This window comes from Gouania willdenowi, chromosome 8 (assembly GCF_900634775.1).
Source record: "Gouania willdenowi chromosome 8, fGouWil2.1, whole genome shotgun sequence".
Lineage (NCBI taxonomy): Eukaryota > Metazoa > Chordata > Actinopteri > Blenniiformes > Gobiesocidae > Gouania > Gouania willdenowi.
In genome coordinates, this window is record NC_041051.1 from 31,247,654 (window position 1) to 31,261,439 (window position 13,786).

The following is a 13,786-nucleotide window of genomic DNA, read 5'->3' on the forward strand; positions in this document are numbered from 1 at the left end:
CCAGAAGTTTAAAGGTCTTTTAGTTTGGAAACAATCCTGTTATCATTAGCCGCGTTTAAGTTACCTAACAAAATAAAAACTGGTGATGGAAACACCTGAATTTTGAAAAAAAACACTCAAATATCGCAAAAATGTTTCTACGTTTTCATTAGGAGATTTTTCAGACATTTTCATATTGAAATGTATCGCAAAAGTGAAATGGAAACACTGAGAAAACATGGCACGGTCAGTACGTGTGGACAAAAGAGCAGACCGGATGTATTTTTACATTCGTTTTTTGCATAATAAAAGCAATATTTTGAAAATTTTGACAAAGTATAAATGCACTTTGAACATGTTTTCATTGAAGCTTGTTTTGGAGCTTTGTTAAGTCTCCTTAAATCTCATCCTGTGAGACTCCAAACCTCCTTATAACACTCTGCATTCCTTTATTGTTTCACGTCTAACGTGGCAGTGATCATTATTAAATATAACGCTAAGAAATGTCTCGGTCTCCTCTTCTCTCCACACGTACAGCATCATGTTTTCTCAGAGAGAAGTGGTCATGTGACCACGATCTGTGTCATGTAATTACGTAAACAGTGTTTCCATTGAGTTTTTGTGATACATTTAAATATGGAAACGTCTGAAATTCCTCCCCATGAAAGTGTAAAAATGTTTTTTGAGTGTTTTTTAGAAATTTCCATTACTAGTTTTTATTGCGTTATTTAGATTTTGCGCATTTATACTTAAAAATAATTAGTGCCACATTATACGTGAAACCATTAAGGAATACTGAGTGTTATAAGGAGGTTCTGAGCGTCCTTCTTCCTGCAGAGAAGTCTCACAGGATGAGATTTCACGAGTTACGAGGCTCCTCCCCCAAAACAACCTTTCATGGAAACACAAAGCGCAATTTTACTTTGTAAAAATTTTGGAAATATTGCTATTATTTTGGTGAAAAACTGTAATAGAAACCCAGCTATAGACATGAGTGATTCCCCTTTGTTAATGTGGCTTTAGAAAATGATTTCCTGTTAATAAATTAGTTGAAAAAATATATAATGAATTAAGCAAAATAATACAAAAAAAAAAACAAAAAACAAAAAACAAAAAAAAAAACAAACAAAACAATGCAACTTCATACTTTGTTACTTTTTAAATATTTAAAGCAGTGAAAATTTAAAGTAAGAGTATATGGCTTATTTTCCAGAATATTTATCTATTAAAATGAGTAACTAAAAACAAAAACTACAATGTATGTCATGGATTTACTTTTGTCCCAACAAAGAGAAAGAAAAATAACAATAGACAACATCCAGTTGACGTCAAATTACACTGTAGTAATCAACGTTTATATCTTTTTTTTTCTTTTACTTTATTTGTAATTTAAACCCTTGTGACTTATTGTTATGAATTACAGATCACACAGTTTCCAGTAACTTAACATCAATAATTAATTAGCTAATTTAAAATATAAAAAATTCTATCAATAATGAGTGAATTTTGTATTCCTATCCATAGTTTGCATCACTTGATGGGAAGCACACATTAAATAATTCATCCACTTTGTTTCGCCGGATCATCAGCTGAAGCTGCACAGCGAGAAAGAAAGATTTTATTTTACTGTTAATTAATATTCTATACACTTTGTTGAATTATTTCTAAAGCCACAATTTTCTGCTTTTCCCTCAACTATATTAAAGCAATTACATTTTATTTATGCAGCACCAGCTACAACACAGTCCTCCCATGGCACATATCACATCACATTTTAAGAGATACATTTGAAACAAAACAACAAATAAATAAAACTCCATTGTTATTGTTACACGAGCTGCATAAAGACAGGAAAAACTCCCTTTAAACAGAAATAAAACCAAAATAAGTCTCATGGCTTGACGAGTTGGAGTTAATTACAGTATTGGAAAGAAACGGTAGAAACACCACACAGATGGCTCTCCGTGAGAAAGTCAAGAACAACAAAAAGGAGAAAAAAAAAAATGGACGAACAATAAGAAATTGCTCGATTGAAACGTTTCAATTTTTTTTGAGTGATTGATTATTTTCAGCTAAGTAAAAGCTGCAGCCATCTGTGGGTAGAGCTGTGACATCTAACAGCTGGTTCTTTAGAGAGGAGTCTGATAGCCTGATACTTTTATGTTACGACTCTTTAGGAACATCCAGCAAAGCAGCAGACTGGAAGCCAAGTGTTCTGCTACTAAAATGAAGATATATCAGTGTGTAGGATTTACAGAGGTGGCAAAAGTACTAATCTTCAGTACTCAAGTAAAAGTATTGATACTTGAATAAAAAATGACTCTGGTGAAAAGTAAAAGTATTGAAGTTACTCTCTTACTTGAGTAAAAGTTAAAAAATGTACATGCAACTAAATGTATTTAAGTAAAAAAGGAAAACAAATGTCCTTTCAATAATAAGACAGGGTTTTTAAACCAGCAAATTACACACACACACATATATATATATATATATATATATATATATATATATATATTAAGAACTTGTGGAAAACTGGTACATGGAAACAAATTAAATCTGTTATCTTTGAACACCTGGAGAATTGAGAATTCATAATAAATACAATTTGTAAACAAAACGTTTTAAAAAATGCTCAATTACACCCAGAGCAGCTTTGAGTTTAACATTTTTAAAAAGTTGAACGTTTGTGTCTTTTTAAGTCCTGAGGTCGTCTTCAAAGGTCTTAAAAGTAATGAGTTCATTTTTAAAATTGAAGAAGTCAAAAGTACAGATATTTGTTTAAAAAAGTAAGGAGTAAAAGTAAAAAAGTTGCCAAAAAAATAAATAAAAATACTCAAGTAAAATACAGATACCAGAAAAAAAACCTACTAAAGTAGAGTAAGGCACCCCCTGATCTAGTTGTTCCACATGCATGCGTTGGTTTGTTAGCTTCACTCTGGTTTCAGAGATATTGTCTAGGTAGAAATAAGAAGTAGATGATGTCACGTCACCTCAGTGTTGCTGTATTTATTTGGCTCTTTATTAATCCCATGTCTTTGCTTTGTGCACTAACTGTCCATCCTGCTTCGTACGTTATCAGAGGCCGTACGAGTGGGTAAGCCCTCCAGCACAGACACCGCTCCCACGCACCTCCGACCCGTGTCTGTTTGAGTGTGTGTGTGTGTCTAGATGTGTGTGTGTGCTAGGATAAGCGTCCATTAAAAACTGCCACTCATGTAGCTGTTTGCAAACACCTCCGTCAGAGTGGCTGATCCTTCCTGACGTTAGCGAGGCTAGCGTGGAGTTCAGCACTTAAACAGCTAGTCACACCTAGCAGTCACAGTACTTTAAAGTAGACGTAGTAAAGAACGCAGGCCTTTGCTGTAGGATGAACTCCTCAGGGAGAGTTTGTGTTTCTATACAAACATGTCGTCAACTTCATCTTCTCACAGAGATGTGGACGTATCACCGTCATAGAGAAAACTGATTCAGCACTAATTAAAGACTTTATAGATAGATAGGTAGATAGGTTGGTAGAGCAATAGGAAGGTAGGTAGACAGATAGATAGATAGATAGATAGATAGATAGATAGATAGATAGATAGATAGATAGATAGATAGATAGATAGATAGATAGATAGATAGATAGATAGATAGATAGAAAGATAGATAGATAGATAGATAGATAAATAGATAGATAGATAGATAGATAGATAGATAGATAGATAGATAGATAGATAGATAGATAGATAGATAGATAGATACTGTAGATATATAGACAGTAGGGGTGTAACAAAATAGATAGGTAGGTAGGTGTAGATATAGATAGGTAGGTAGGTACATAGGTAGGTATGTACATATGTAGATAAGTACTTAGATAGATAAATAGGTAGATGGATAGGTAGGTATGTATAGATAGGATAGATAGATAGATACTAGGGGTGTAACAAAATAGATAGGTAGGTAGGTGTAGATATATCTATACAGTAGGTAGATAGGTACGTAGATGGATAGGTATGTAGGTAAATAGATCTATGGACATATGGATAGATAGGTAGGTAGATAGATAGATGGATGGGTAGATATCTATATCTATATATATATATATATATATATATATATATATATATATATATATATATATATATATATATATATATATATATATATATCGATATTGGGCTCACGATACAATATAAAAAATGAAGAAAAAAAATCCCAATGAAGAAAAACAAATGTTTAACAAATATTTGTTGATGAAAAAACAATTTGACTGCAATAGTTGGAGACAGTGTGTGGGAGTGTATTTGACAGAGTGTTTTGGTACAAATACAAACACAGTATCTACATTTTCTAAGATCTACATATAACCATCGGTGTTTCTGGCTATAGGCGGACTACGCAACTGCATAATGCCCCGTTGGCCACTAGGGGGCCCTAAAGCTGAGTCCTGAGCCTGTGAGTCTTTATCTCTATTATGGTAGAAAAAATATGTATATAGGATAAAATAATTAAAAACACCTTCTATCATCAGCTGTGGCAAGTGTTTTTAAGGTTTAATTTCAGTGTCTAACGTTAACTGATGGGAATGATTGACAGGTTTACCCATCATTCAACAGTTCATCTACAATAATCTCTCCATGTAGTTCATCAAACAGTGTGTTTAAAGCTAGAAACAGCTCTGCTGATAATCATGTAACACCATCAACTCTCTGTGTTGGCTCCATTTAACTCTGTATCCCACACTCTGCATGTAGTGGTGAGATGTTTCCCTTCAGGGGTGGACTGGGACCAAAACCCAGCCCACTACATGATCAGACACCATGTACAACCTGTTATTAAGTCACTGATTCTCAACATGTGGCTCATTGTCTTCATTTGAATTATTATTCCCCCTGAAAACCTTAAAACCATTACTTTTTTTTTTTTTAACTCCTTTTTACCTATTTTTATTTTTCTATTTTCCAACTTCCTTTGTCCCATTTTTGCCCCTTTTCAGAAAGTTCTGACACCTTTGTCAGACTTTAACTTCTTTTAGCAAATAAAAATCATTTTTTTCCTATTATTCACACTTTTATCCAAATTTTGTTCTTTCTTTAATTTTTTTTGGACCACTTTTTATCCCAATAAGCTGCTTTCTGCTGAATAAATACCACTTCTTTCCTTCTTACGCTACTTTTTTGCCTCTTTTTGTTTCACGTTTGCCCTGTTTCACTATTGTTAGCCATATTTTGCCCATTAAAGCTTCCTTTTTTATTACATACCACCTGGTTCCTCTTTATTTGCCCATTTGTTTACTACTCTTGAATGCTTCTGGCTCATTCTAGTTCCTTTTCATTCTTTTCTTGCCACATTTTTGCCTTTTTGGACAATTTTTGGCCACTTGTTAACATTTCTGTTTCAACTTGCTCATAAAAAAAACCAATGTGGGGGATAAGCCCACATTGGGTCGATTCCCAGTGTTCCAGATGGACAGTCCACCCCTGTTCCCCTCCATCCATCCTCCTGGTTTGGTTGTAGATGTATCCACAGAAAAGAACCTCTGCTGTGTATTTATCTGACTGTCTGTATAATCAGAGCCTCCGATCACCATCACCAAAGATCTGGTGGATACCAACACGGTGGAGGGAGAGAAGGTGGAGTTTGAAGTGGAAGTGTCTGAGGAAGGAGCCAGCGTCAAATGGTGAGTGAATGAGTTTCTCCTTTGATCTGTCATCATCAAAGTTTGGAGACTCCTCCTTCAGTTTTTAGGCTCCAAGAGTTTGACGTTGAAAACCTATTTATTAAGTCTGGCTTTTATGTAGCGCTTTATAATTTTACAATTTGATTCATTGAATTATTTTATATGTTAAATATTTTATTATTGTTTAATTTTTCACTTTTACTGTTTCTATGCACATTCGACTGTACGCAAACTCACTGGAGGCACAAACTGGTCCCAACTGCGTAATATTGTTTGAGTAATTAAGTGAAATTATCCATTTTCTGATTTAAATTAGTAAATAATAATTGAACCAGGTGAGGTGAGTTTTACTGGTTTGACTGGGATTATGTGTGAGTGCAAATAAAGAAAAAACACTTTGTTTTGCTGGTTTTCTTTCTACGCAACAATGACTAATAACGAACAAAGAGACTTAATGAAGCTCGGTTATGGAACGTCTGTCTCATTAGACCACATGTGTCAAACTCATGGCCCGGGAGCCAAATCTGGCCCTTTAAAGTATCCCATTCACCCTGCAGGAGAAAGTGAAAATATAAATCATTTACTGAGGAAATGAAACTCAACAATATTTGCCGGGGCTCACAGTTTTCCTGGTGCTTATATTTCATGATTACAGTCATTTAAAATGTTAAATAGTTGAAAAAACTCAAAATTGTTAAAAAATCTTCAATTTTCCTCAGATTACGACATAATATTACCCTTAATTAAATAAAAACTGGTCACAAATTTAAAGTGAAGGTCCTTTTAGGACTGATATTTGTCACTTATTGCTTGGATGTGGTCAGTGTCTTACAATTTTTGTGTTTTATGTATATGTAAAAGTGTAAACTAGGGCACAATAATGTTGAAATAATTTGTTTTCCCGCATAAAATCTGTGACCCACTTGGGATCAAACTGCTCTGTATTTGGCCCCTGAACTAAAATGAGTTCAGACCTTCAAAATACAGTCGAGCAAGAACTAAAAAAAAAAGGAATAATAATAACATTAGTCATCCAATAAAATGTTGGCATTAAAGTGAGTCTTATATAAACCACGAGAACCTTCACCAGCTCTTATCAGAGAGCCACTCATTGAATGATAATACATTTTTATAATTAGGATTGACGAGTTTCTGCGTTTGCATATTGAGTTATCCCTGAGGTTTCTCTGTGTGTGTGTGTGTGTGTGTGTGTGTGTGTGTGCGTGTGTGTGTGCGTGTGTGCTCCACAGGATGAAAGACGGCGTGGAGCTGAACAGAGACACTCCCGGCTCTAGGTACAGGTTTAAAAAAGACGGTTTGAGGCACATTTTGGTCATAAATGAAGCCACGAAGGAAGACATTGGGATGTACTACGCCTTCACCAACGGGGGGGAGTCCCAGGCACGGCTGGAGGTTGAAGGTATGCAGGAACATTGGAAAACAACTTAAAAGTTATAGGGTCATTCCATGTAATTTCAACACATTTTCAGGACATCCCATGCACTTCGATCTAAAAAAAAATCTGAAATTTTAACCAATTGTTCCTAAATAATTCAATTGCCACATTGCATATTTGTATTTGCAATTTCACAAATGGCCCATGCACTTTGGTCCCAAAAAAATCTGTAATTTTGACAAATTGTTCCAGGCACACTGTAAATGTTTAGTTTGATCAAAATACTATTTTTTGAAATATGGCTGATTTAGCAAAGGGACTTTGTGCTAATTTTCGTCCAATATCTCAGGAAACTGAAATGTGGTATAGTAATACAGCTCCGCCTACTTTCTCAGAATATATAAAAATATACATCCTATCTGGTGGACATCCCAGCTCCTCAAGCCTGGAAAACAGTTAGTGTGGGTTTGGGTCTGGAACATGTTTGGGCCTTCAGTAAACTACTTAATGACCTCATTTTCAATATGGTGACATCAGTGTTGTGTTCAAGACCACACTATCCAAAACCAAGACTTGCCCGAGACCAGAATGCACCGAGACCAAGACCAAGACCAAGACTTCCAGGAGCCGAGACCAAGACCATAAACATTTTTTTTTTAAGTTTAAAAATATATATAAATAAATAAAATTATGACAAGGTTCGACGGTTAAATAACATTCTCTCTTTAGTTTTAGTTTCTTTTAAATAAATTTGACGGACAAAAAAGGTGCCTGCAAAAAATGTGCTAAAATATTAAAACTACTACTGCTAATGATAAATTCACAATTATTCTACATATTTGAAAACAAGATTTTTATGTCAGCTGAATGAACAGCAAGTGTTTAAAAGCATTTCTGCCTGGTCACCCACACACACCACAGAGTGTTTCCTCTTTGCTGTGATTTTACAAACGTCTTCTTTGTGGTTTGTGCAATTAAATTTCACAAGCGACAAGTTAGCGGACATGTTTAGCTCCGCCTCTCTCTCCTGTTTGTGTGTGTGAGTGTGTGCGTCACACACGTCACGCAGTCACATTAAGGAAGGTTGTGGTCATTATACGGGGTGGATTAAAGAATGAATAAAGGATTGTTTTATCCCGTTCTTCTCCGTGTTATTATCACATTATAAAGAAGTTTAAAAATAGCAGGAATTAGTGCTGGTCTACAACGGTCTTGACGGAAAATCCCGAAAATTTGGTCTCGAGACCAAGACCAGTCTCGACTACTACAACACTAGGTGAAATAACCCAAAGTAGTGGTCCAAAATAAAAATGAAGAAGTCGCAAAAAGAAAAATAATTTTATATCTCAAAAAAGTGTAACCTATATACTATAAATTAAAACAGATTCTTTCTTCCATTCCCACATGCAGTTATGAGCCAACAAAACGAGTAAAAAAAACAGTATTTCTTGGTGATTTCAGGAGCGTGTCACCCTAGAACCAATACATACATGTGACTAATCATTAGTGATGTGAACAGTCTATGTTCATAGCTCTAAGCTGATCACATTACAGGGAGCTGAGACACATGCTAAGTAGTTTACTGAAGGCCCAAACATGTTCCAGACCCAAACACACACTCACCTTTTTTCAATTCTGATGAGCTGTCCATCAGATAGGATGTATAACAGATGTTCTTATATATTCTGAGAGAGTAGGCGGAGCTATATTATTATAACACATATACCTTTCCTATGTGATGTCGTTCCTGCAATATTTGAAGAAAAATAAGGAAGCACAAAAATCAACACACACCCCCCCCGTCACTAAATTGTCCATCTCTCAAAAAGTCTTCATCCAATCAAACTAAACATTTACAGTGAGACTATTGATCACACAATTGATCAAAATTACACAATTTTTTTAGATCCAAGTGAAATGACATGAATGACCCTATGATGAATGACATTTTATTGAGAAAGTAGAGAGCAGATGATACATTAGCATGCATCGTGCGGCGCGTGATGGGCGGCTCTAATCTCGTCAGATGTGACCCTTCAGTGGCGCCCAGTAAATTGAGCACAAGTTGATGTTTTTCATTTTGACAGGCATGAAATTAATGAATTAGTCCTTACTCACATTACTTCATTAATCCCTTACATATCACTTGTACATCACATTACTCGTCACGCAAATTTTCATCTAAACCTTCAAAAATTAAATTTAGGCCCAACACTCCAGAGTCAAACCACTGCTGTGTCATGATTAGAGCCTCAGTTAGAACCACAGCATCTGTCAGGGTTGGGCTCAATTATAATTGTGTCATTTATAATAAATTACAATTATGACCTGATTATAATTGTAATTGTAATTTAAAAACTCTGTTGCTGTTGTAATCATAAATAAATTGTAATTGAGTTTAGATAATTACTTTGTAATTAGTGAGGAGGCATCCTTTTTCATCTTTATTGCTAATGTTACATTATTGCTAGGGTAATGCTTAGCTAATGCTAGGTTAATGTCATTGCTAGGTTAATGCTAGGTTAGTGCTAATGCTAGGATAATGCTATTACTAGGTTAATGCTGGTTATTGCTATTGCTAGGCTAATGCTTAGCTAATGCTAGTTTAATGCTATTACTAGGTTAATGCTTAGCTAATGCTAGGTAATGCTATTGCTAGGTTAATGCTGGTTATTGCTATTGCTAGGCTAATGCTTAGCTAATGCTAGGTTAGTGTTATTGCTAGTTTAAAGCTATTGCAAGGTTAATGCTATTACTAGGTTGATGCTATTGCTAGGTTAGTGCTAATGCTAGGAAAATGCTAATACTAGGCCGATGCTAATGCTAGATTGAGGCTATTGTTAGGCTAGTGCTAGATTAACGCTATAGCTTGGTGAATGTTAATGCTAGGTTAGTGTTAATGCTAATGCTAGGTAAGTGCTATTGCTAAGTGATTGGTAATGATAGATTATTGTTATTGCAAGGGCAATGCTAATGTTAATGCTAGGTCAATGATATTGCTACGTTTATGCTATTGCTAGACTAATGTTAATGCTAGGTTATTGCTATTGCTAGGCTAATGCTAGGTTAATGTTAATGTTAATCTAAAGCTAGCTATTAATAATGCTAGTTAATGCAAATGCTAATATATGCTAATGCTAATACTAATAATAATGCTAGTTAATGATAATATATTCTAACACTAGTGTTAATGTTAATGCTAGCTAATGCTAGTTAATGCTAATGCTAAGCTAAGGCAGTACGATGCAGATCTGCATCCTCACATTTTCTTCAGGAAATGCAAATATTCTAGTTGTAATTGGCATGAAAATTATATGAAAATTGTCAATTATAATTTAACGCAAAACTGGGGAACCATTTACCAGTTCTACACATATGTAGTTAACAATTATTAAGATGTGATTCATATAAAGTGTGTAATTTAACTTTAATTGGAATAGTAATTGAACATGGGTAATTGCAAATGAAAAATGTATTCAGTAGTCAGTGCAGTTCAACATGGTGGATGTGTGCTGTGGTGTGCGTTGGGCTGCAGATAAGGCCTTAGAGATCCTACAGAACATTTCGGACCAGACTGTGAAGCAGTACGAACAGGCCGTGTTCAAGTGTGAAGTGTCTGACGAGAAGGTGACGGGCAAGTGGTTCAAGGATGGAGTGGAAGTTCTGCCCAGCGATCGCATCAAAATATCCCACATCGGGAGGTAAACCTGTACAGTGCATGTATTTAGAGTCAGTTTATTTATTTATTTAGTTTTATTTTGTATGCATGAGGAAGATTTAAGCACTGAGGAGAAATGTAGGTCATGTGATCCATCATATGGACAGTTAGGGAGTGTAAAGCTAACAGCAGACACGTGGCCCTAAAACAAATTGACAAAATGAATCAAAAACACATTAAATGACAATTAAAATACAAAAAAGGACTCAAAAAACTTACATAATGACAAGAAAAGCATTCAAAATGACACCAAAATTATAAAAAGAAATACGGCAAAATGTATCAAAAAACAAACTAAATGTCAAGAAAATACAAAAAAATGTCCCCCTGACTCACAAAAGGACTCCGTAAACACTCCAGACGAGGGATGTAACGATTCACTCAACTCCCGTTAAGATTCGATTCACGATACTGGGTTCACGATACGATTCTCTCACGATTTATTTTACAAAATGGGACTGTAGACAATTTTTTTTTTTTTTTGGGAAAAAAACTAGAAAATACTGTATTATTTTTCTTTTATATTTCATTGTCAAAAGAATCCCTTGATAAACTATTCAAAATAATGTAATTTAACTAAAAATAAATCTTGAATGAAATAAATAAAGGAATAATAGAAATGAAAATGAAGCCTATTAATTTAAATTCTGGTTCTATAATAAACAATGCAAAACTGCATAATAGTTCTTTTTCTTTTAAAAGTGCAACTGAAAATGTATTTTGTGCCTTAACAATTGGACTTTAAAAAAAAAAAAAAAAACCGTGATTACACTGATTTACGTCATATTTGTTTGGACCAGCAGAGGGCGCTGGTAACACAGTGGTCGGTTGGCATGCAGATATCTTGCAGTGAAGAAGAGAAGCTATGCTAGCAGACAGAGCTAATAGAAAAAAGACTTTTACAGATATTCAAGTAATATTACAGATATTCTTTCGGTGCTAAAGGGGTAATGAATCATTTATTAACATATTTAAGAGTAGAAGGCGGCCAGAAAGAAAGTATTAGCAGACTCTGCCCGCCGTCTACACTTGTGGTTAAAAAAAGTACTGCGATTCAATTTTCAAAAAATCGATATCGACCGTGATACCTATGAATTGATTTTTAACTGCCTTACGATTAATCGTTACATCCCTACTCCAGACATAAAAACACTCTATAACGGCACTGCCTCATCAGACCATTACCATTTGCATTATTGTGGGTCACAATTAGTCTTTGTCTATTTTGTAACACGTTGTGAACTGTGGCCAGGGTTCACAAACTGACCATTGATGACGTGGAGGCGTCCGATGACGGCGAGTACAACTTTGTGCCGGACGGCTACGACATGAAACTTTCTGCCAGACTCAACTTTGAGGGTGAGAACAAAGAGTGAACGCGTGACTGGAGAACAAAATGTTTGAGGCTCACCTGGTCAAACGTCATGTGTTTGCTTCTCTCCTCAGAGGTCATCATTGAAGTTATTCCTCTAGAAGGTAAGTCCCGACCTCAGTATATACATTAGTCAAATAAAGTCAGCAAAATGATGGTCCATTGTTTTATGGATTTGTGATAACCACATTTACTGTATTTATTCATTCATCTGAATTGTGAATGTGGTTAAAATCGCAAAAATAATCATGAAATATGGTGAAAAAAGGTTTAAAAGTGGCAATAATGGGTCAACAAATGCAACATAAGGTGGAAAAGTGGTGGAAAGGGTTTAAAAGTGCTGAAAATGTGCAGAAAAGGCATTGAAATTTGATGGAGAAGTGACAGAAATGAGAGTTAAAATAGGTTAAAATATGGCAAGTTTGGTGTAGTTGCAGAAAAAGAGTAAAAATAAGCAAAAATCGGCTCAAATTGTTAAAAAAATATTCCTAGTTCCATTTCTTTTAACCTTTTTTTTTCTAAATATTGACAAATAATTACTCAAATATTCCTCATAGGCTTTAGACACATCGACTTGTAAATCTTATCACCACAATTAGGGTTTCTGATTTTCCACAATTGCAGAAAACTAACAGAAAAAAACGGAATTTAGGCTCTGAATCGGAAAATTCAACCTGACATTGAAAAAGCAAACTGCCCTTTTGCTTTTCTTTCTCTCTCTCTTTATTTAAATGACGCAGAAACCCCTCACGTCCATGTTTTAGTAGATTATCACACATTTACACAATATTTTTCTCCTAAAAATGTCTAGAAAGTTTGACAAATGGACAAATAATTCTAATTCTGGTGATAATCGTGTTCAAAATCTTTGACGGATGATTTTTTCTGCTCTTTCCATGTTTCCATCAGAACCTCCCAAAATCATCATGGACACCAGTGGCATGACCAACGGAAACACCATCATGGTGGTGGCGGGAAACAAAGTCCGACTCGACGTGGAGGTCACAGGAGAACCGGCTCCCACTGTGTGCTGGATGAAGGGAGGACAGGTAAGAGTGGAGCACGGGTTCTCTGCTGGGACTCTGTGCTCGTGACCTCGACTTTTTGTGATGTAGGCGGTGGGAGCAGAAGGACGCGTACGTGTGGAAACTGACAAGACCCTGAGCAGCTTTGTGATCGACGGGGCGGAGATCAAAGACGAGAGCATCTACTCGCTGACCGTCACCAACCCGTTCGGAGAGGAAAAATCGGAAATCTTTGTCAAGGTCGTAGGTCAGGGCCTTTCTCTAACTTTGACCTTTTGAAAGATCCACATTTTTAAGCTCAGAAGTTAAAAAATAAAGTAAAACAAAATTATTAATTGAATTTTGATATTGTGCTACTAATATAAGGTTTACATGACACACAATAGGATCTAGAATATTTGCATTTCCTGAAGAAAATGCAAGTGAGGATGCAGGTGTCCATGTCATCGAACACTGCATTAGCCTAGCATTAACTAGCATTAGCTAAACATTAGCATAGCATTAATATTAGCCTGAAATTTGCATTAGCATTAGCCCAGCAATAACATTAATTTAGCATTGAAATTATCCTAGCATTAACATTAACTTAGCATTAGCATTAACCTAGCAATAACATTAACCTAGCATTAACCTA

At 35.3% G+C, this 13,786-nt stretch overlaps 1 protein-coding gene across 1 annotated transcript in view; it reads left to right on the forward strand.

Moving 5' to 3' along the window:
• Window positions 1-13,786, forward strand: part of mybpc2a (myosin binding protein Ca) — a 78,698-nt gene that overhangs the window by 43,972 nt on the left and 20,940 nt on the right. Inside the window, exons 14-20 of the mRNA XM_028456160.1 lie at window positions 5,536-5,641; window positions 6,892-7,061; window positions 10,573-10,738; window positions 12,008-12,114; window positions 12,202-12,231; window positions 13,037-13,176; window positions 13,243-13,399. Of these exons, the coding sequence (XP_028311961.1) occupies window positions 5,536-5,641; window positions 6,892-7,061; window positions 10,573-10,738; window positions 12,008-12,114; window positions 12,202-12,231; window positions 13,037-13,176; window positions 13,243-13,399 (876 nt within the window). The remainder of the gene's footprint in view (window positions 1-5,535; window positions 5,642-6,891; window positions 7,062-10,572; window positions 10,739-12,007; window positions 12,115-12,201; window positions 12,232-13,036; window positions 13,177-13,242; window positions 13,400-13,786) is intronic.